At 36.6% G+C, this 21,411-nt stretch overlaps 3 protein-coding genes across 5 annotated transcripts; 1 reads left to right on the forward strand and 2 right to left on the reverse strand.

Annotated features, from left to right (window-relative positions):
* Positions 1-763: 763 nt before the first annotated feature.
* LOC109167299 (ATP-dependent DNA helicase Q-like 4A) lies at positions 764-10,609 on the reverse strand. Of its 3 annotated transcripts, XM_019316319.1 has the most exons (27): positions 10,401-10,609; positions 10,159-10,229; positions 9,896-10,069; positions 9,613-9,667; positions 8,832-9,251; positions 8,367-8,540; positions 8,152-8,282; positions 7,504-7,867; positions 7,290-7,421; positions 6,552-6,638; positions 6,328-6,455; positions 6,011-6,131; positions 5,781-5,932; positions 5,557-5,692; positions 4,405-4,528; positions 4,092-4,162; positions 3,910-3,978; positions 3,683-3,811; positions 3,422-3,580; positions 3,229-3,309; positions 2,981-3,142; positions 2,773-2,828; positions 2,528-2,633; positions 2,323-2,417; positions 1,935-2,012; positions 1,043-1,410; positions 764-925 (listed from the first exon to the last, which is right to left on the reverse strand). In XM_019316319.1, the coding sequence occupies exons 2-26, from the start codon at positions 10,179-10,181 to the stop codon at positions 1,047-1,049; spliced, it is 3,591 nt and encodes a 1,196-aa protein (XP_019171864.1). In that variant the 5' UTR covers positions 10,182-10,229; positions 10,401-10,609; the 3' UTR covers positions 764-925; positions 1,043-1,046. The 3 variants fall into 3 exon arrangements, with proteins under 3 accessions (XP_019171864.1, XP_019171863.1, XP_019171866.1); XM_019316318.1 differs by lacking the exon at positions 764-925 and having other exon boundaries at positions 968-1,410; XM_019316321.1 differs by lacking the exons at positions 764-925; positions 1,043-1,410 and having other exon boundaries at positions 1,934-2,012; positions 2,284-2,417.
* Positions 10,610-12,959: 2,350 nt separating this feature from the next.
* LOC109167025 (thiamine biosynthetic bifunctional enzyme TH1, chloroplastic) lies at positions 12,960-16,563 on the forward strand. The gene is made up of 10 exons (XM_019315922.1): positions 12,960-13,073; positions 13,177-13,404; positions 13,514-13,588; positions 14,065-14,140; positions 14,229-14,304; positions 14,402-14,536; positions 14,667-14,731; positions 14,859-14,986; positions 15,466-15,722; positions 15,831-16,563. The coding sequence occupies exons 1-10, from the start codon at positions 13,008-13,010 to the stop codon at positions 16,360-16,362; spliced, it is 1,638 nt and encodes a 545-aa protein (XP_019171467.1). The 5' UTR covers positions 12,960-13,007; the 3' UTR covers positions 16,363-16,563.
* A 768-nt stretch (positions 16,564-17,331) lies between these two features.
* LOC109167284 (serine/threonine-protein kinase SRK2A) lies at positions 17,332-21,411 on the reverse strand. The gene is made up of 9 exons (XM_019316302.1): positions 20,757-21,411; positions 20,456-20,530; positions 19,916-20,017; positions 19,705-19,758; positions 19,505-19,597; positions 19,337-19,429; positions 18,664-18,768; positions 18,444-18,542; positions 17,332-17,929 (listed from the first exon to the last, which is right to left on the reverse strand). Exons 1-9 carry the CDS (start codon positions 20,874-20,876, stop codon positions 17,612-17,614), a joined length of 1,059 nt encoding a protein of 352 aa, XP_019171847.1. The 5' UTR covers positions 20,877-21,411; the 3' UTR covers positions 17,332-17,611.

Raw genomic sequence — 21,411 nt, forward strand, 5'->3', positions numbered from 1 at the left:
AACATTAAATTTAATATTATAAAAATAGTTGATTTGACACAAAGACTACTACTTCATTGATTAACCTCACCTAATAAAGAGGTGAACCCACAAGTAACATCTTTAATATTTATTTAAAAAATCATACTATTTTGCACTAAAATAATATATATATATATATATATATATATATATATATATATTTCATTTTATTTTATGTGTCTAATTTAATTAATAAAGCTTTATTAAAATTATTTGTAATTTAATTTTTATAATATTATGTTTCATATATACAAAATTTATATATTTAAAAACAATATTAATTACAAAAATCAACCTTAAAAAAATTAATTTGACCAATAAAAAGACTTATACATACAATACAACACAATATTGATTAATACTTTGATTTTTTTTGAGCTCTTACTATTTTTTTCACATCTGAGTTTCCTTCTTTTTCAAAAAAAAAAAAAAAAAAAAAAAAAAAAAAAAAAAAAAAAAAACTAAATACTAGTGGTTTTGACGAATTTCATTATTCCAAAAGTTGAATCCCAACCCTAAGGGCCCCCCACACCCCGGCCCGACAGAGCATTTGGGAGGTTGTAAATCATGGTAACTCAACTGAACATGAACCATAGAGGCTAGATCGGTGCTCACTGCGCACAAGGAACCCCCCTTACTTTGAGAGGTTACTCCCACACTGTCGCTGATGAGACTCGATCCCTAGTCATTATTCTAAAATTTCACCTCTATGACCAGTTGAGCTACCCATGCGGGCGTTTTGACGAATTTCATGCCAAGACTGAACCGGGGTTTGGTTTTCTTGGCATGATTTCCAGAAAGGCAATGTGACAGTTATGAAGGGCGAAAGATTAGAAGGCCAAAAACGCACTCGTAAAAGAGGCGGCATAATTTCAGACGGCAGCGGCTCGTAACGCTACAATCACTGTACAAAAGGAGGAGCAGATAATGGTGGTCTGATGTGATGTGAATTTAATCATCCTTGCGTAGAAATAATACTGTCCAGTGAAATAAAGTTAGACCTACTTACAAAACGCAGTACAATTCTAAGTCCCCGGCGCCCGCCATGAAGGTAGCACTCTCCCTCCATTGCCGCCATTGATTTGGGGATCGGAGTTTTCCTCGAGATCAGCGTCGTCCATAAATGCATCGTCGAAGTATCCTAGATCCGCGTAGTCAATAGGCTCGTCCTGTTTCCGGTGCTTTTTTGGCGCCTTTTTCTTGGAGCGGGCGGTGCTTTCCGCGGCGAAGTCGTCTTCTTCGCACCCTGCATTGGCCATGTTTGCGCTTTCCCTTCTCCTCTTGCCTGAATCAGTGCTGTCGTTGCTACTGCCGCTGTTCGAGTAGTGGCCCCTAATGGTGGCCTCTATGGTTTCCAATACTCGATCGCCATATTTGTCTACTTTATTCCTGGATTTTGACCACATATGTATCCATCCGGCGAATTGCAATATCCAGAGACAAAAATTAGCAAAATGACCAAAATTGCATATATTGAGAACTAATTTTGCAATTGTTAATTGTAAGAGACTAAAACGACTAAGGGTCATGTAGAGCAGGAAAACGACTTCTGACAAATGACTTATTTTTTAAAAAATATTTTCCTTTTCCGTATTTAGTTGTATTATGAAAAATATAAGAATAGATGGAAACTGAGGAATCGAAGGCAACGACGGCAGCAAAGGCAACCATATTCCATATTTTGAGTGTTGGCGGAAAATGAATTGCGCCAAAATCGCAAAAATGTCTACATTTTTCTCCGTCAACGAAAAATGTTTTCCGTTGATTGAATTTTCCTACGGCATCCAAACACTGAAAACTTAGAAAACATTTTCTAAAAGTCATTTTTAGAGTTTCCAAACGGACCCTAAATGGAAATAGCTAGGAGACTAATATTGCATTTTCCCTAACAAAATAAGTGTCTACAAACTTACTTGCCAATGCCATTGATCTCTCGCAGCTCAACTTTATTTCTAGGTACCCTCTTGCTTATGAGCTGCAATGTAGCATTCCTATAGATACCAAAGAAAGCTGTTTTATCAGGCACATTCCAGACTCAATATGAAAACACAAATAAGAGTTGAGAGGAAAGGGCAATCTACTTATGATCAATGTTTTTTTTTAATAATGAAAAAATTCTTGGTTTGGTTTTTGTAAAATTATATATGTTGATTTAGGTGCAGTTTACAGTCTGATGAGTAATATCACCTCAATGACCTCATGCCATGCTTTGATAGTAGTCATATTTAAAAAACAATATATTCCAGGGGATTTATAGTTTACCAAATGAATGATTGGATTTGGAAGAAGTAATGTGCCTACCCAAATATATGGTAAGCCATGAATCGCTCTCCACCTTCCTTAACAAGGTTAGTTCGAAGCATCCGTAGTGCATTATACAGTTTGGCTGACAGGTCCTACAGGAAAACGAGATAAAACACGAATTTTTGTTGTCTTAATTCTAAAATGAAACAAATACCATTACTACAAAAAGCAGTGATATAATCACATCCAATCACAAACATACCAGGTCAACCTCAACCTCAGATTGTTGCATCATTGATGTTAGTGTGCCTTTTGCAGGAGTTGTTTCTACTCTACTCGGCTTAGATGCCTTGGCGGATGATGGGAATCTGCAAGGAAATAAGTTAGAAGTAAACTGAATAGAAGTAAATAAGTATTCTCTTGTTTTCATGTTCTTATTAGGAAGGATATAGATCTCTGTACTGTGCAATTAAAAGAAAACATAAAATGTTGAACACAAAATTGTACCTTAATCTGACTATATGTCCTTGGGCAAAGAGATTGTTGGCTTTGAATTCATTCACCTGAAAGCAGAAAGATAATGCCATTTGGATTTCTTGGAAAAAGAGAATGTATGGAGTTCAAATACATATTAATGGTATTAAAAAAGGGTTCAATGGAATGATTGATCTCCAGTTCAAAACTATGAGATATCAGCCAAAAACAAATACCATACCTTCAAGACTGATGATGTGGATCCATACATATCACTTTTTTTAACCTCTTCCACTAAAATATCTTCAGTAACAAGGTGGCGCAACACACGGGATGCTTCACCTTTGGCTAGATGTTTTCCAGCTCCATGCAGGCTCAAGGTTTCATGTCTATGTTTCTTGACCTAGTCAAGGCACCAGTAGAGAGTAGATAAAGATTAGATAACAATAAATTTTGAATTAACAATAATGATTTGCAACTGGAGCATACAAATTGGTTTAGGGAACCCCTAAAAACTTCCAAGATGTGAGCTGATGAAAACTGCTGCCCAGTCATCTTCACTAACTCGACCTGATCAATGGGAAGGATACCAAATGGAGTTATGCAGTTAGAATACCATTACTACACAATGGTTTTTCTGAACTCTAGTAAATAAAATGAGGGAAGATTAAACTGTCTTAACTAATTGTTTTGCAGTTCCAGTAACATCCTTGTCAATGCAGCTCTGAGATTTTGAACAATTGTCACAAGTTTTCATGCAGTTGACAGCATCAAATTTTTCACCAAAATGAATAAGCTGAAGGAGGCGCCTACAGTCAACATCGTTCTCACAGTAGCTAACCTGAAAACAATTTAATAAACTACTTTTACACAACAAATATAATTGAGATTAGAGAATACTAGAATAGTAACTACTTCAGCAATTAAAAGTTCAATCACATGCCATTCTCAAAAGATTGTCAGTGTTTGTTTCCAGAATCTTCCCAGAGGTTGCCATGCTGGAACGACCATATCCAGGTGTGAAGGGGCTTTGCTCTACATTGCATTGGCTAATCATATGCTTGACTCTTATCTACAGAAAAAAGAAATGAATTAAAACAAGCAAAATAAACAATGCAATAATAGCATCCATAGAATACTACTTTGAATAAACCCCCAAAAAAAGAGTACATAATCACTGTAGCTGTAGTACAACACACAAGATGAAGGTTGGCCATCTCTACCAGCTCGGCCACACTCCTGCAGCATGAGAATACCACATTATATTGCAAGTACAACTGATTTACAAAAAAGCAATGCAGATTTAGAGAAGCAAAAAGAGTACAGCTGAAGATGAAAATTTCAGTAATTACCTGATGGTAGCCTTCTATAGATTTTGGTAGAGAATGATGAATGACAAAACGAACATCTGGCTTATTGATACCTGAAATGCATTCCCAAGTTTATATTAGCTTATATGTAAGAGCTTTAGAGAAAGTATCATGAATATTCAAACAATGTTCCAATGGGAACCCCTCCTCCCGTGAAAACCTGTGAACTTGTACATAAATGCACACAATCTATCCTGGAATAGTTTGCGTGCACTTATGTAGACGATTGTGTACATTCATGTTGGTGCGCAGGTTCTCACAGGAGCTCATTTGATCATTAATCTATTAAGCATACCCATTCCAAACGCAACAGTTGCACAAATAATATTGACCTCATCCTTGCTCCATTGTTTCTGAACATGTGCACGCTGAGCAGCATCCATGCTGCCATGGTAATATGCTGCTTTATGTCCATAATCCTAAACATTAAATGCATCCAATTTTATAGCCAAAAATGAGTCAGCAGATCATAACAATCTATTTATATTAGCAAAACAAATATATAATGTAGAAAATGGACCAAAAGAAACCAAAATAATTTGGAATCTTGATCCATGCTAAGGAAGTCTTATTTTATTACTATTACATGATTACTAAATAGTTATTTAACTTATTAATTTTAGTCTTCGAATTAGTTTAGGTAGATTAATTATTTAAAATTACTAAATAATTAATCATTCTTAGTTTAGAAATCTTTGTAATCAGCCCTATAAAAGGGAGTGTTATATTTAGAATAAAGGAGGAGAATAACACTCCCTTAGACCCTTTTGGGATTGAATTTCTCCTTTGAAAACTGTTAAGTGTGGGAAGGTAAAACCAATGTGACCACAGAATTCAAAAAAGGAAAGACTAGGCTAGGAGGAGAGTTCTAACTACCCCTCATTTCTCTAACACTCCTTATTCATCTAACAAAAACTAAGAATGATTAATTATTTGGTAGCTTCTAAACTATGTAATGTAATAGTAATAAAATAAGACTTCCTCGCTTTCAAAAAAAAAAAAGACTTCCTGAGTATCAAATCCATATAAAGACATCTTCGAAGCCTTTTGTCATCCCCCACCCCACCCCAATGTCAACTTCTTTAATTCCAATTTAGTTAGGAAAAACATAAGGACATCAATTTCTCCTTGTAGTATTTACTGCTAACATTTCATCTACTGAGTTTATGTGCTGTAAGCTGTCTACACTTTGCTGGTATTCAAAATTTGAAATTTAAAATTTAAATAAATAAATAAAGGAGAGAATGTGAGGGTCCCAATGAGTCATAGTAGAGGACAGAAACAAAGATGCATTGCTGACTGCATGAAAAAGGATTGAAATCTCTGGTCCCCATAAATAACTCAGAATACAAGTGTCCAACTTATGCAAGGGAAATCCCCCTATCAAGTTTGCCACACACACAAAAGACAAATAAGAGAAGAATAGAACCAAAGAATATGTTTGGACCTGCAACTTTTCAGAAACTTTTTCACAATCCATTCTTGAAAGACAATAGATGATTCCACATTCATCAAAATGATTTTCTCTTATGAAGGCATCAATGTCTTCCAAACACTTCTTTGTCTTTGGGACTACAGAATATCTGCAATAGTGGCAAATGGTCAATGCAAATGCCAGGAGCATATATCTCAAACAGTGGCAGTTCTAAAGGCACAAGGACCTCCCCTTACCGTAAATTAGGGCGATTAAAACTCTGCCGAAAGAGAATACAGTTGGAAAGACCAAGAGCTTGAACAACATCTTCCTTGACGCTGAGTGTTGCAGTAGCAGTCAAGGCAAGAACAGGTACATTTGGAAACTTCTGTTTCAGGATACCTAGACACTGGATGGGTACCAAAAGTTTAGTATGAACCCAAAACCTAAATTAACATTACACAACATTATTAACTTAAGGTAGCACCTGATAGTCTGGCCTAAAATCATGTCCCCATTGGCTTACACAATGTGCTTCGTCAATAACAATTCTAGAAAGTGAATCACTGACATGTAGTCTCTCCAAGTGTCGCAATAGAACATCACTTCTGCACTCAATAATCAATGTTCTTCAGAAATCAGAACATCATTGTTTTCTCAAATTCATTCTCTACTAATTAATGCATCAAACTATAATATTGCTTCTAGGTTCAGTGGTTGAGTTTTAGATGTAAGGATGTAGACAAGTCACTTAAAGCTAAAATGATTAGTTTAGTACAATTGTACAACACAGCCAGCACTCACTTAGCAACTTTCTCTGGGGTGACATATAAAAGTTTGTATTTGCAAACGCCTGAATTAAGTTCTCTAAAGATCTCCTGTTGCTCAGCCCATTCCATGCTGGCACTAAGATAAGTAGCAGGAATGTTGACCTGCAATATAACATAGCAAGTAAAATGTATTTTTACTAGGTATCAAAGAGACACATCAAGTCCAAATACAGGTATTACAACAGTAGGAAGAGTTACCTGTAGCAGATGCATTATCTGGTCTTGAATGAGTGAAACAAGAGGTGAAATGACCAAAGTAATCCCAGGAGAAATGAGAGCTGGAAGCTGCAATAGGCCAGCATTCATGTTGTAGCATTAATAGTATGAGTGCATATAAATTTTAATGACATGATTTCTTCAGGTTTGAGATTAAGAAAACTTTCCTTGTGGTGTCAGTAAAAGCAGGACCATGAGACCATCAGAAATGATAGAGCTCATCTTTCAGACAAAATTGGCATTACAAAAAATGGAAATAACATAAAATGCACAAAAAATAAGAATAAACACCATAACAAATATGATAAGTTTATGCACAACAATTTCTTAACCCTCTGACATAGTTCAATTCCTATTTTAGAGGAGCATTTTCCACCTAGATGCTAACAACAATTTAGCTGCCACTTCACAATAAGAATTACTCAATTAAGTAACTAATCTCACTTACAGCTTCCAACAGCATCACTAAGGCATCAAATCCTAACACCATGGTCAATTAATCAACATTAATTAAGGGCCTCTCTCCCCATTTGAAAGAAGGTCAAAGAAGTGCTAACATAACAAATTACCATTGATGTTTCCTAGTTACATTTTAAAGACAGACCTGCAAACTAAAGTTACAGTGCCACCACATGATAGCATCTAATCTGGAACAGTTAATATGTCTTCTCATACTTCTAAGAACACGGAATACTTAACAAAGAAAAGTAATAGAATCACCTGGTAAGTCAAACTTTTTCCTCCCCCAGTTGGCATTAGGACAAATACATCATTTCCACTCATAGTAGCATTAATCACCTCCCTTTGGTTGGGGCGAAAAGAGTGATTGCCAAATACCTTTTTGTTGTTAGCCTAGTAGCAGAACAAATTACCAGATATCAGAATACACACCCTGAGAAAGATAAACTATCCAAATCTATCCATATGTACACACCTCAAGCTTCTTTGTCCAAGGGAAGTCTCGGCTGCTCCACTTTTTGTCACTTGAACCATCAACATAATTGACTTCTATATATGTTGGTATATAAGCTTCTCTATTGATTGGAGCAGTTGAAATATCATTGGATGCAAATGACATTGATGAAGAATTCCATTGATCAAATCCAACTGGACCATTATATTGATACTGTGTTTCAAGCCTCATGGGATCAATCCTGAATGGAACTGTTCGAGGAGTCTCATATTGAATAGCGGAAGATGTGGTGGATGCAGAGAACTGTGACATTATTCTTTCCTCATTGACTGATACTGTGCGGAGATACTTTTCAAGCTGTTGAATTTGTGTATTCAACTGCAATCTACAAATACGCAGGCAACCAAGTATTAACTTGGTTATCATCTATGTCATTTATAAGAGATATATGCTGCAAAGCAAATGTGGAGGAAATCTTTTAAAAAAATAATAATAATAATAATATCACCAATACTATTCACCAAACATCGATCCTCACACAGCCTGCATTAAATACATTTTCTTGACTCAAACATATCATTTTTATGTTTTACCTGCCTGCATTAAATACACTTTCTTGGTGGTATGAAAAACCAAAAGAGTAGAAAGTTATAGGAGAGGCAAGTAAACCTTTCTTTACGCAGATTTTCAACTTGATCTGGACTGAGATTAGTAACATTGTCAAGTAGATCATTTGAAATACAAATTAACTTATCCTTCATCTCTTGTAAATGATTTGAAGCCTCAGGACAAAGTCCTAGCTGCAATAACCACATGGAATAGGCATAAGAATATCAGTTATTCAAAGCACCTCAGATCCAAAATCCAAAGTCAAAATTACTAACCTGCAAACCATGACTGCAATTTGAGGACAACTCCAAGGGCAAATTTGTGTCTTCAGATCTCGCCATACATTTAGAACTCGTAATCGGAGTAAAAGATGGAAATTTTGAAACTGATGGTTGAGGTGTACAGTTGGATTGATAATGCTCCATAACTATTTGGTCAACATCAATTTGCTACAAGGCATAGAAATCATTTACTATGTATATAGGTAACTAGACTTGTCACATGAAAATAATAAAATTGTTCAAACATTTAATAAGTGGAACTTTTTTCAAATTTATGGTTTCCTCTATAAATGAGAGATAAACTTGAGGTAAAAACAACTAATGCTCGCACCTCTTTTTATATCTATAATTGACTAAGACAATAATCAACCCTCAACTCTTTAAGTTTATAGTGCTTAAAGTAAAATTGTAATTTTCTGTTTTCACCCATCCACATTGTAAGCCACTAAAGTGAATTACCTCTAGTATATCATCATCATCAACTCCAGCCACAAAAGTTCCATTAGACCCATTTATTTTGTTTACATCATCTGCACCACTGCTGGCTGATCCATCAGAGGGACGATTCTGAGAAGTATTTGCCATCGATGTGTGTACAGTATTCTGCCTAGTTACAAAGTTTCCCACTTGTGCATGCAATGGAAAAGAAGCCCCTACAGATTTTCTGGATTCTCCAACTTCATTGTTACTTATGCTGAAGTTCTGATGCAATGGGGCATGCTCAAAGGAAGTGCTATTCACATTAGAAGACCATTTTTTATTAGCTTGACCAGATTTTCCTATGGCAGAAGCACTAGCATCTATACTTAGTGGTAGAGTTTTCCCAGGTTTAGTGTAGCTCTTGGAAGACAACCGAAGGCTGGATAGAAGTTGCCAAGCCTGCATTTTTAAATATCAAGATTTAATAACCAAGTATAAGGTTAAAGCCAAGATAAATAGAAAATCAGAAAAACAGTGCTGAATTTATATTTATATAGTACATGTGTACCAATTATAATTTACATCAAAATAGTATTCAATCAGATATATTTCCTTGCAAAATGAGAGACTAACTGAGCCTTGAAGCAACAAGAAAGATGAACCTTGTAATGAGATGATAGTTTATATTCTTCTAACAAGAAATAAGCTCAAAAAAAAAAAAAAAAAAAAAAAAAAAAAAAAAAAAAAAAAAAAAAAAAAAAAAAAATCCCTAGTATATTAATGTGTAAAACATACACAAGTGAATAATATAAGAACATACCTTCTCAGCTAAAGGGTCAGACAATCTCACATTAGGGACTGGACAAATTGTAGACCTAGAACATTGATAAGCAATGCAATAATAATGAGTATATAATAGACTTGAGACTGTTCAATAAAAATAAAATTGTATAACAGTTAATTGATCAATCTAATAAGCCAATACTTGGGATTTTCCACTGTATTTTACAACAACAGTTTTCTTCTTTGAAAATTCAGTGAAAGAAGTATACAGAACCTTGAAAAGAAAAGCTAAGTTGGAAAAAGATAACTGCAGTGTATACCTTACAGCCATTGCTTCTCTGGCATGAGGCTTTTGTTCTGGTAGGGAAAAAAGGAAATTGGATCCTAGCAAGTTATCTTGACTGGAAAAGTTATTGAGAGAGCTGGCATGTTGAGACCAATTAACTTTAGGGAGCTTGTCTCCAGAGCCAGATTCCTCGCCCCAATTGCTTTCACTGTGTAATCAAATGCATCATCCAATGAATTATTAACAGGAACAACAACAACAACAACAACAACAAGCTGTGTCGATTAAGATACTTGCCTCATGTGATTCTCCCTTGACATTAAATAGCATGCTCACCAACTTTCCCTAGCGGCTTTCTATACGAAAAGCTGAAACCAAAAGCAGAAACCAGCCAATGCAATCCAAATCATTGTACAAGAGAGGGTATGAGCTAAAAGTCAGGACAGAGGGAGGGGCCAAGAGCGAATATCTGGAACTTTAAATAATAAACAAACAAAAAAAAAAAGGAATTTGAAAATAATTCTCGGAGATAAACTAACCATGTAACAATGGTGTTCCCGGTCGATCAGAGAGAGAGGAGGCGGAGCAGAGAGTTGACGAGTACGGCGGTGTCAAATTGAAGGCTGAAAGGGTGGTGCACTGGTGTGTGCAGAGGGGGAAATGAGAAGTGAAAATATTGGGGGGGAAACTTGAAAGCTTTGAAATCATGGCGCCATGTACTGGCGGGATAGCTGTCGGACGAATCTGATTTAGGGCTTTGGACTGATTGGGAATTCCGTAAGGTGGGCCTTGCATTTATCAACTCAACGGGTCAGCCCAAATAACATTATACCGTCAACCATAGTCAAGTAGTCAACATTGTAATGTGAGAGACTGAGACCTCATGTTTAACATATTAACGGAGCGTTTGATTTGAAAAAATTACAATTTCATTCTCATATAACTTTAAAGATAAACAAGTATTCTCATCCATGTTCTCAACTTGTTCAGTCCCGGTCATATTCTGCCGGATAAGGTGACCAAGTTGGTTGGCTTCTCCACTGTCAATGAATGTGACCATGTTGGTCGCCTTCTCCAGCAGAACGCGAACAGTCGTCAGTCGTTGGTATTTGATTTAGCTTGTCAGAATTTGGTCGGACATTCGTCGGAGTTGACTGAATCCCTAATTGTCTTGCAAGTTGCAATTACATGTCACCAACATGTTAGTAGGTTTCATTGCTTCAAATATAACATATTTGTGGATTTAATTATAACTTCTAAAAGTTGATGGGGCTATTTGACTTTTTCAGTAAAGTTTGGAGGCTTATTTGACATTTTCCTAAAATGTATACAACAAAAATAATAACCACCTAAGATCCATATCAACTCAAAATAGTTCACATGCTCGCTAATTTTGTACGGAGTAATAACTAGTTTAAAAAGTAAATATAAAATTTGCCAACTATTATATAAAATTTTCCAACTTCAAAAAATATAGAACGATGATATATCTGTTACTATTCAATATGAGTAGTCACATGATCGAGCTCCGGTGGGTGGGTAATCATGCTTACAGGTTGATTATGGTTCCAAGCCGATGGTTCCCGATCCCAAAATCAGCTGAACCAAAACCTTATATAAAGGTTATTCATCCGGTTATGGAATCAACGGTTCAAGTTCGAATCATATTTTGGTTTTTGTTTTTTTTATTTTTTATTTTTTATTTTTATTTTTTTTGTAAAATCTATTTTGTATTTTTAAAATTGTTCAAATTCAATAATTATTTTTATTTTTTTGTTGAAAATTTCCATCCTAAAATGGTTATATGAAATATTTATACTTGAAAATTAAACTTCAAAATATTGTTGTAGTTAAACGTTAAAATATTATTTAAAGTTTAAACTTTATTTAAATAATAGCTAAATTGTAATCTAATAATAAATAATAATTATATTTATTTTAAAATTATTTGTAGTTTAGAACTGTAACTGGAACTAGGGATATCAATTTAGCCTGAATCCGATGAGTCGGTCTCATACAATTGAAATCGATAGGCTTATGGTCTGAACGGGCTAGCTCGATAAAAAATATTAGCCCGATGAATCCGAAACCGATAAGTCCGATAATCCAAATTTAAAAAGGCTAGTCCGATAACCCGAACTATTAAAAACTATTATTTATTATAGAAGTTATATGAAACTTAACATACATGGAATTTATATGTGAGTTTATGGGTTAGTATTTTTTTTATTACATTTTTAAATAAAATTTTAATAAATATATTACAATATAAATATTTTTATAATAATAAATAATGAAAAGTTGCCGAGCACATTGTGCTCAGATGGCATATAGTGATCTCTTCCATGTATAAGGTCACGAAATCGAGCCTCAGTAGAGGCGGGGACGGGTTCGGGGAGTAGAGTATACTGAGTATACTTACCGAACCCGAAAACAAAATTATAAAATGATTGATTAGCCCGAAAACCGAGCGGGTTGGCCGGATGAGATCAAACCCGAAACAAAATAATAAAATAACCGATTAGCCCGAAACGAGCGGGTTGGCCCGATGAGATCGAGGGGATAGGGAGTAGAGTATACTTACCGAACCCGGCGGGCCGATCGAGCCTTAGTAGAGGCGGGGACGGGTTCGGGGAGTAGAGTATACTTACCCGATTAGCCCGAAATCGAGCGGACTGGCCCAATTGACATCTCTAACTGGAATCATTAACCATATACGTTTTAATTCGAACCGAACCGATTGACATTCCCAACTGGAACCACTAACCATATACGTTTTAATTCAAACCAACCCGTAATTATTTCCGTGATAGGACATTGATTATTTAAGTTGAAAAAATATATAACATATATATATTTTTTGAACGCTACTAACTCTATTACATTGTAGTATATGTTCAAACATACTTTCTCAATATAATGAAGCACCCAGGGTCAACAACGTCTTCACTGAAGATATATATTTTGTAAAGAATCATGATATAAAAAAAGTAAATATAGAATTTAATTGAATATTTGTTATGAGGTTCAATTTTGGAACTTATTTGATTTTTTGTTTTTTAATAGTAGAATTTAACAAAAATGGTTAAAAATTAAAATTCCATCGTCAGCTTTATCTCTTCCGCCTACATACTCGATGAGCGTAGATGAAGCTCCCATTTATGGATTCCTGCTCTCAAGCCCTCTACAGCTCATCTTCTCTTAAGTCAAAGGCATGTACCTCTATGTATTTATATTGATTACTGTATAGTTATACGAACACACCTAGGTTATATACAAGTGAATATTTATATGCGATGTATATATCGTTTGCAGTTGAGTTGTAGCGTGGGTCGCCTTCAACGCTTTTGTCAATCCAGGACTTTGGTAACAATGTCTTGCGATAGTTCGAAAATCAGAGTTCCGCACGTACTCACCGTTGCCGGTTCGGATTCCGGCGCCGGCGCCGGAATTCAGGCGGACCTCAAGGCTTGTGCGGCGAGGGGAGTCTACTGCTCTACGGTGATCACAGCCGTTACTGCTCAGAACACTGTGGGAGTTCAGGTAAGGAATGGATTTTGAATGATCAATTTTCATTTGGAACAATTGTGGGCGTTAGTTTTCGAGTACTTGAGTTTTTGCTTCATGTGAGCTGTGGAATTTTCATGTTTAGGGCGTGCACATTGTGCCGGAGGATTTATTGGCGGAGCAGCTGAGGTCAGTGCTATCTGATATGCATCCTGATGTTGTAAGTGTATTAGTATGCAGATACGGCTACTTGTGTCCATAATATTTTAATCTGCATGTGGATTTTGAGAAGAAAGAAGGATTGCACTATGCAGTTAAGTATGTATTAGTTATATAATACAGACTGGATAAAATGGAAAGTCTAAATGGGATTCATATTCTGTTGTAAATTTCAGTCTCCCATAGTCCCATGGGTTCAGAGTGCATGCTGAATGTAATTGTGCATTTGAGATATGTGTATTCAAATATCAAATACAATAATAATCATTACCTAGCACCTTCGCCAAATGATTTAGGATCCACATACTAAAACCTCAATTCGTTGCTATGGAAATTCTCAACTTGAATTCCAGAGTTCCCTTTCTACCAGTTAAAAGTGTTATTTATTAAGCTGCTACATGGTTTAATAATTTCCTGATCCTTGAATGTAGTTTGCAAGGTTGTTATTGATCACGGTATAGTGTGGAAATTATTTAGGTGAAAACAGGCATGCTTCCTTCAACTGGCATAGTCAAGGTCCTCTGTCAGAGTCTTAAGGAGTTTCCAGTTCAAGGTACACTCTTTCTTGTTGCAATGAGTAATCTTCTTTCTGGTTCGAACTCATTTGCATTTGAGTTGAAACATCAAATTTCTGAAGACAGCTTTGGTGGTTGATCCTGTTATGGTTTCTACAAGTGGGCACACATTGTCTGGTCCTTCAATCTTAGACAGCTTTCGGTATGTTGACTGAACATTTGTAATTTTAACTTATGCATCTCTTCATTATTCCGCCAATAACTTGATGTAACCATAACTTTAAGTTTCCTCATAATAGGGAGGAACTTTTTCCCCTGGCTGATTTAGTGACTCCAAATCTGAAGGAGTCATCTGCTTTGCTTGGTGGTTTGCACTTGGAAACATTTGATGACATGCGATTTGCTGCTAAATCTATATATGAATTTGGCCCAAGGTTAGACTCTACTTACATAAAGCTTCTTTTATAATAATCACTTTGTTCACTTTTCTATTTTTTTCTTGTGCTAAAAATAATTTGAAAATACCCGGAAGAGTATATAAATGGATGAAGATTTTGCTGGCAGGAATGTACTTGTGAAAGGCGGTGACCTTCCCACTTCACTTGATGCTGTTGATATCTTATATGATGGTGGGTCTGGCATTTCTTTGGAATCCTTGCTATCATGCTCTGTATTTTTTTGTCATGTGCTCAACTATGTGAATTTTTGTGCTTTTGTCATCTTGAATCTCATTTTTCCCTCTTTCACTTGATATAGGGAAGGAATTCTATGAGTTTCAGTCCCCACGCATAAGAACAGCAAATACTCATGGAACTGGTTGCACATTGGCTTCTTCTATTGCAGCTGAGTTATCTAAAGGTTCTCCAATGATTTCTGCTATTAAGGTAACTGGCTACACATTTTGGGGTTTGGAGGGGCTTAGATTAGGATTTAGGAGTGTCTTGTAGATCTATAAGCAATGAGAACCTAGCTTACGGCAGTTTAGCTTGGCAGGTGACATAAACAAATTGGCTCGCTTATTTCATGTCATTTTCTTTTTTTTTGAGCTTGGCTTGTTTTACTATCCAAATGTTCAAGTTCAGAATCATGTTCAGCTTGTTAGTGTAAATGAGCTGAGCAATAATAAGAGTGGAAAGGTTTGGATCATTAACTTCATTTTAACTTTGGAGGCAATCGGGGGTAGAGATTCTAATCTACACCTAACAACAGGCTTGTATCATTAACATATTACACTTTCTTGGCCAGACTCTCATAAGTAGGTAGATCATAGATGTGAAATTTTATTTCACTACATTCATGGAATGCATTTCATTTCATTTGACCTTTATTCCTTTTGTCAAATCAAAATTTCTACCTTCAACAGGTAGCTAAGCGCAGTGTTGAAACAGCCTTGAATTACAGTAAGGATATAATCATTGGAAATGGTTGTCAGGGTCCTTTTGATCATCTACTGAAGCTTAAGAGCAATGCAAAGAACTTAATTAGGCTGCATCCTTTTGATCCAAGTGATCTCTTCTTGTACGCTGTTACAGATTCACGGATGAACAAAAAGTGGGGGCGTTTAATAACAGATGCAGTGAAAGCTGCCATAGAAGGAGGTGCCTCCATCATTCAACTAAGGTTGGTTGTGTATATTTTCGTTCATTTAGGTGCCTCGTATGGAATTTAATCCCTTGAGTTTCTTTTCACTCACCTTTGCTATTGTTTGATCTTTACTTGCCATTGAAGGGAAAAGGATGCAGAAACACTCGACTTTCTGGAAGCTGCAAAGGCATGTTTGGAAATATGTCGACTTCATGATGTGCCTCTATTGATAAATGACAGGATAGATGTTGCTTTAGCTAGTGGTGCTGATGGTGTGCATGTTGGCCAGTCTGACATGCCTGCCCATGTTGCCCGAGCTCTTCTTGGGCCTGACAAAATCATCGGTGTATCATGCAAAACACCAGAGCAAGCTCATCGAGCATGGGTAGAAGGGGCAGATTACATTGGCTGTGGCGGTGTATATCCAACAAACACAAAAGAAAACAACCGGACAATCGGTTTGGATGGATTGAAATCTGTATGTCTATCTTCAAGATTACCAGTGGTGGCAATTGGCGGAATTGGCATCTCAAACGCGGAGGCTGTAATGGCATTAGGAATCCCGAATCTGAAAGGCGTTGCTGTTGTATCCGCTTTATTTGACAGGGAATGCATTGCTATGGAAACCAGGAAGTTGCATAAGGTGCTGGCTGAGTCGGGCGCAACAGTAAACTGAATGCTAGTGGACACAATCAGAAACCTCTCCGTTTGAATTTCACATTTTTCCTGCAATTAAACATTTTTTTCTTCACTTGGGGGAATTCAAGAGCTAAAACAGACCATTGGGTATGTCTTTTTCGATGGTTGTAACAAATATTTATATTTATTTAACATTATTATAATTTTAAGCTGATAAACATTTACTCCGTTATTTAAACTTGACGTACTATGATTATATAAGATCATGTTTGTCCTTGAAATTATACTCCTTACAAGGTGACGGTGGCATGGGTCATGGCTTCCTTTAAAAAATAATTAATTTCAAATAGTATTTCAAAGATTGCAATTTTTGCAATCTTTCAAACGCTATTCATTGTATGCTTTTGTTGACTTTTTGTAACACTTTGGTACTTTTTGGAAATAATAAATTTAAATATTTTTATTTTCATTATATTATATTTTGAAAGTAAGTTAAAATTATAGAGTGGTAAAGAAAATAGTAGTGAATTACAAAGATGTTAATGGATGCGTGCTTTGACATCATATATTTTACTATCATTGACAAATTTAATCTTGGGTCTAACTTTTAAGTTTCATTTGAAAGCAAGATTAGGCAATTAGGCAATTTGGCTATCTACATCTCCCCGGTCGAGATTTGACTAGCACTTTGTTCCTTAATTGGATCAGTATAAACAGAGATTAATTTCAATTATTGTGTAGATCATGGTCCACATAATATTATATGGACCATAAAAAAATACATTTTTAATGTACTGAATGTACATTATATAAAATAATATACATTTAGTATTTAAATAATGTATTTTTTAAAAAAAAAACAAAGTACATTATTTACATAGTAAATATACATTATTTTATAATATACAAAATATGGTCCACACAGTTTCTGCAAACTATGATCCACACAATAATGATTGAGTCATGACCCATGCGGCCATGCCAGTAACCTTAAAAGGCAGCATTGTAGAGTAAAGCCCAAAGCAACGACTAATAAAACTTGAACTACACAGAAATATATAATTCAATTTACACACCACAACAGATTAAAGTCATAACCAGTTCATACTCCTACTCTATCAACCCCAGAGATGGGGGCTTCCACAAGCCTTTTTCTTTCTTTTGACGCAAAAATAGAAATTTACAATCTTATTAAACTCTGCGCCTTCGAATCAACCAAAGTGTACACAACCATTCAAATATCAACACACTCTAACAAGAGCACCGAGACTCTCTTCTCGTTCTCCTCAGGACACGCGCACTTCTCCACTTTCGTGTGCCTGCTTCACTTGCCTGTCATATTCATCCTCTTCTGCCTCCACATCCTCCTCCTTCTCTTCCTTCTCTTCATCCTCTTCACCTCCCCACCCAAACCCCCCAATGGAACGAGAAGCCGGAGGAGGGGTCTTGGCTTCTTTCACAATCTTCATTATGTCCTCCACGCTTTGAAGGGAAGATGTCGGGTTTTCTCTCCTGTAATACGCTGCTTGTGCCACTTCCGTTAATTCCCTTGGCAAATTCTTCATGAACCAGGGCTGAGTCTTGATGTCTTTAATTGTAATCCTCTGCCAAACAAAACATACAAGATGTCAAAAAATCACTCCAAGATCGCAAAAGTTGACTATGAAACCCACCATCACGAATTACTTATCATCTTTCTTCTTCCCAAAAGGTTGAATCCCCAACCCCAAGGGCCCCCCACATCCCGGCCCGACAGAGCATCTGGGAGGATGTAAATCATGGTAACTCCGCTGAACCATAGAGGCTAGACCTTTCTTCATTATGTGTAAAGATGCCAAAAAATTCACTCCAAGAGATAAATCATGATTCCGGGAAAGTAGCAATATTGTCACTGGGATAGAATTTTAAATCCAGAATGGCCATTCTTGCTCTACACCTATGGCTCCTATGGACTATCCATGTAGTTAGAAGTGCTACAATGAGTCTATATTTATAAATCAGAACGCAATCTGACATGTATGTGTGTAAGCCAAATAATAATTTCCAATCCCAAATAAAAGTAGCTAACTACCAATTTTATACAGGCATTTGTAAAGTTGAGAGAGAGAAAGAGAGTACCCTTGATGGATTGGCAACAAATATTCGGGAGAGAAGGTGCCTACAATCTTGTGATATATGGACGTAGTCAGGAATCCTGTACTGCACACTCATTATACGCTGGAGAAAAACACTCACTTATAAATATAGCTCAGGAAGCAATTCCATAATTTACACAAACGGACAAATTACTATCGCCTTAGCGCTTGCAATACACAACAGCTAAGGGGAAAAAGCTCACTTGAATAGTTTTCCTGAAGTTCTTGGGATCTTCCTGGTCTTCAAAAGGGTAGGCACCAACCAGCATCACATAAAGCGTCACTCCACAAGACCACACATCTGCAAGCTGAACAAATATAAACAACAGTGAATAAGTCTTGCACGGCGAAAATAGATCACACTACCCCATACCAACATGCACATACAGCAGAAAAGAAGAATTTTCCAAAAGGTATGGATCACAATCACTCAACCAGAGCTAGTTCATATTCCTACCAATTGGAAATTCCTTTGTAATTATGAATAGGAAACTCACTTCCTTCCAAAAAAAATGAAAAGGTAAAAGATGACATCTATATTTGGCAAATATACATTAGGCCTCGTGCTTCCACCAAAAATTAGGGAATACCAAACAATTATTTTGTTGGTCAGGCCACGAAGTGTCCTGAGCAGGCCCCAACTGTAGGAGGCACCTTTAAGCCCGTATCATACTCCGACTAATCCCCGTTCACACCGGGCCGGGCCAATTAAGAGGCAAAGTGCTGGCCAGATTGGTTTTTCCATACGAGAGGGGGTTCGAACTCCCGACCTCACTTAAGGGACAAGAGTGCACAGCCACTCACGCCAACCAAGCTGGTTAATACCAAACAATTATTAATATATAGAAAAATCACATATATGCAACATTTGTTTACCTTGCCATCATACTCTCTGCGAGATAGGACCTCTGGAGCAATATAAGCTGGAGTACCAACAGTAGATTTTGGTCTCGAATGCAGCAGAGATGACTAAAACGGGGTAATCAAAACAATGTCAGCACCTTGACTCCTCATATCATATATTGCCATGAATTGCTTAAATACCTTAGAGTAGCCAAAATCACAAATCTTAAGACGTGGTGCGGCACTCCCATCCAGTAGGGTATTCTCCAGCTTTAGGTCTCGATGACATATTTGCTGCAGACCAAGGAAAATCATAGGATGATATCCTCCCCCGGAATAAAAATGAAACATCAATAGTGCCATTCACATATACACAACAACTACCCACAAATATAACATACCAAAGAGTGACAGTAGCTGACTCCTGAAATAAGCTGCTGGAAGAAGTACCTAGCCTAAATAAATAAATCATGAAGAGGGAACTATGACGTTACTGTCGAAAGCAATATGAAACAGACAACTTTAACCTTTCCTCTTCTTTACAGAGCTGAACTTTGATAGAACTGCATTAGAATTTACAGAAACAGAATAATCTCTGGAAAAGTAATGCACCTCGTCTTCACTGAACCTTCCCGCATTGCAGATTCGATCAAAGAGCTCTCCACCTGCTGCATATTCCATGACAATGGCAAGATGAGTAGGAGTCAATATGACCTGCATCAGGAACAAAAGCAACAGTTCAAGTAGCCATGTCATTAAACACTTGAGTTTTCACATAGATAAAGGCCCTGTTTGGTAAAAAATTGGCCTATAGGCCAATTTTGGCTTTTTTGATCACTATTAATTATTTGATTTAGTTAAAATATCAATATAAGTGTTTGGTTAATTAGCTTTTTGCAACTCCAAAATGCTAAAATTCAATAAGTTACTCCAAGCAACTTTTTCAATTAGCTTTTTTAGAAAAGAAATTGTATCAAACAGCTATCAGCTAACAGCTAATTTACCAAACACTTTTCTACAACAGCTAATGTTATCAACTAATTATACTCTCTAATAACACAATCAGCTAACAGCTAACCGCTATCAGCTAACAACCATTTACCAAACAGGGCCAAAGAGTAACATGCAAATAGATCAAATGCAGAAGCTCACCTCCTTGAACCGAATTATGTTTGGGTGTCGCAGTGATCTATGGTTTATGATCTCCCTGGCCACATTCTCATCAATCTACATCCTCAAAGTACATATCATTACCAGATTATTGAATAAAAGAGTAAGCCATATGCTATTCATGAAACACAGAAGAAAGTAAAATAAACTTTACGCAAGATCTCTATGATGGAACCTAAAACGGTACAGTGGTAAATGACACTAATGAATCTACGATCAATCAACACTCAAACACAGGATAGATAGAATAAGACGATGGTTCAAAACTGTAAATTAAGCAAACCTTAAAGCCTCTTTCTATGTACTTCATGGCCACGAGCTCCTTCGTCTCCTTGTTCCTCATGAGCCTCGCCACGCCGAAATTCCCGGAACCTATATCCTTAACAAGCTCGTATTTCTCCATTTCTTTTTCAGTTTTTCTGCTTCTTTTTATCTTCTATACACAACAAAATCTTAACCTAAGCCCGGTAAACACTCGGAATTGAACTTCAATTCATGCATGCCCAACCACAACAACTCCAATCGAAATCGAAATCTCTACAAAACCCACCAACCCACACACTGAGAAGAGCTAAAGCTTGAGTACTTCTTTTTTAAAGCAACCCCCACCCACAAACTCAATATATACGGGAATTATGGATAAATTTAAGAATCCCGAGCTGAATCACAGCAAGAACCAGCAGATTAGCTGGAAGCTGGCAAAGAGCAGATTGGGATTTCGCAGCGCTTGGAAGCTAGGGTTTTCTGGGATTGGGAGGTGGCGAAAAAGATGTGATCTTTGGAAGGATACTAGTGCGAAACGGGGCAAAAGTGTGAGAATATGCAGAGATTTGGAGTGAAGCAAGGAATGTTGAAAGCTGTAGTGAGCGTGGAGACCGGGGTTGGCTGTGCCGTATGCATGAGGGAGGGTAGTGCGTTTGAACTGTATAGAGAGGTGG

Source organism: Ipomoea nil, unplaced genomic scaffold (genome assembly GCF_001879475.1).
Source record: "Ipomoea nil cultivar Tokyo-kokei standard unplaced genomic scaffold, Asagao_1.1 scaffold3147, whole genome shotgun sequence".
Taxonomy (NCBI): domain Eukaryota; kingdom Viridiplantae; phylum Streptophyta; class Magnoliopsida; order Solanales; family Convolvulaceae; genus Ipomoea; species Ipomoea nil.

What these genes read in the sequence shown, in the direction of transcription:
- LOC109167299 (XM_019316319.1), bottom strand. Translation starts at nt 10,181, where the DNA reads ATGTCAAGGGAGAATCACATGAG. An exon ending in CTATAGAAGGCTACCATCAG is followed by an intron (nt 3,979 to 4,091) that starts GTAATTACTGAA and finishes CTCATGCTGCAG; the next exon opens with GAGTGTGGCCGAGCTGGTAG. An exon ending in ACTACAGCTACAGTGATTAT is followed by an intron (nt 3,812 to 3,909) that starts GTACTCTTTTTT and finishes TTTTTTCTGTAG; the next exon opens with ATAAGAGTCAAGCATATGAT.
- LOC109167025 (XM_019315922.1), top strand. Translation starts at nt 13,008, where the DNA reads ATGAAGCTCCCATTTATGGATTCCTGCTCTCAAGCCCTCTACAGCTCA. An exon ending in TCAATCTTAGACAGCTTTCG is followed by an intron (nt 14,305 to 14,401) that starts GTATGTTGACTG and finishes TCCTCATAATAG; the next exon opens with GGAGGAACTTTTTCCCCTGG. An exon ending in TGTTGATATCTTATATGATG is followed by an intron (nt 14,732 to 14,858) that starts GTGGGTCTGGCA and finishes CACTTGATATAG; the next exon opens with GGAAGGAATTCTATGAGTTT.
- LOC109167284 (XM_019316302.1), bottom strand. Translation starts at nt 20,876, where the DNA reads ATGGAGAAATACGAGCTTGTTAAGGATATAGGTTCCGGGAATTTCGGC. An exon ending in TCAGCTACTGTCACTCTTTG is followed by an intron (nt 19,598 to 19,704) that starts GTATGTTATATT and finishes CTTGGTCTGCAG; the next exon opens with CAAATATGTCATCGAGACCT. An exon ending in GCAGAGAGTATGATGGCAAG is followed by an intron (nt 18,769 to 19,336) that starts GTAAACAAATGT and finishes ATATTTGTTCAG; the next exon opens with CTTGCAGATGTGTGGTCTTG.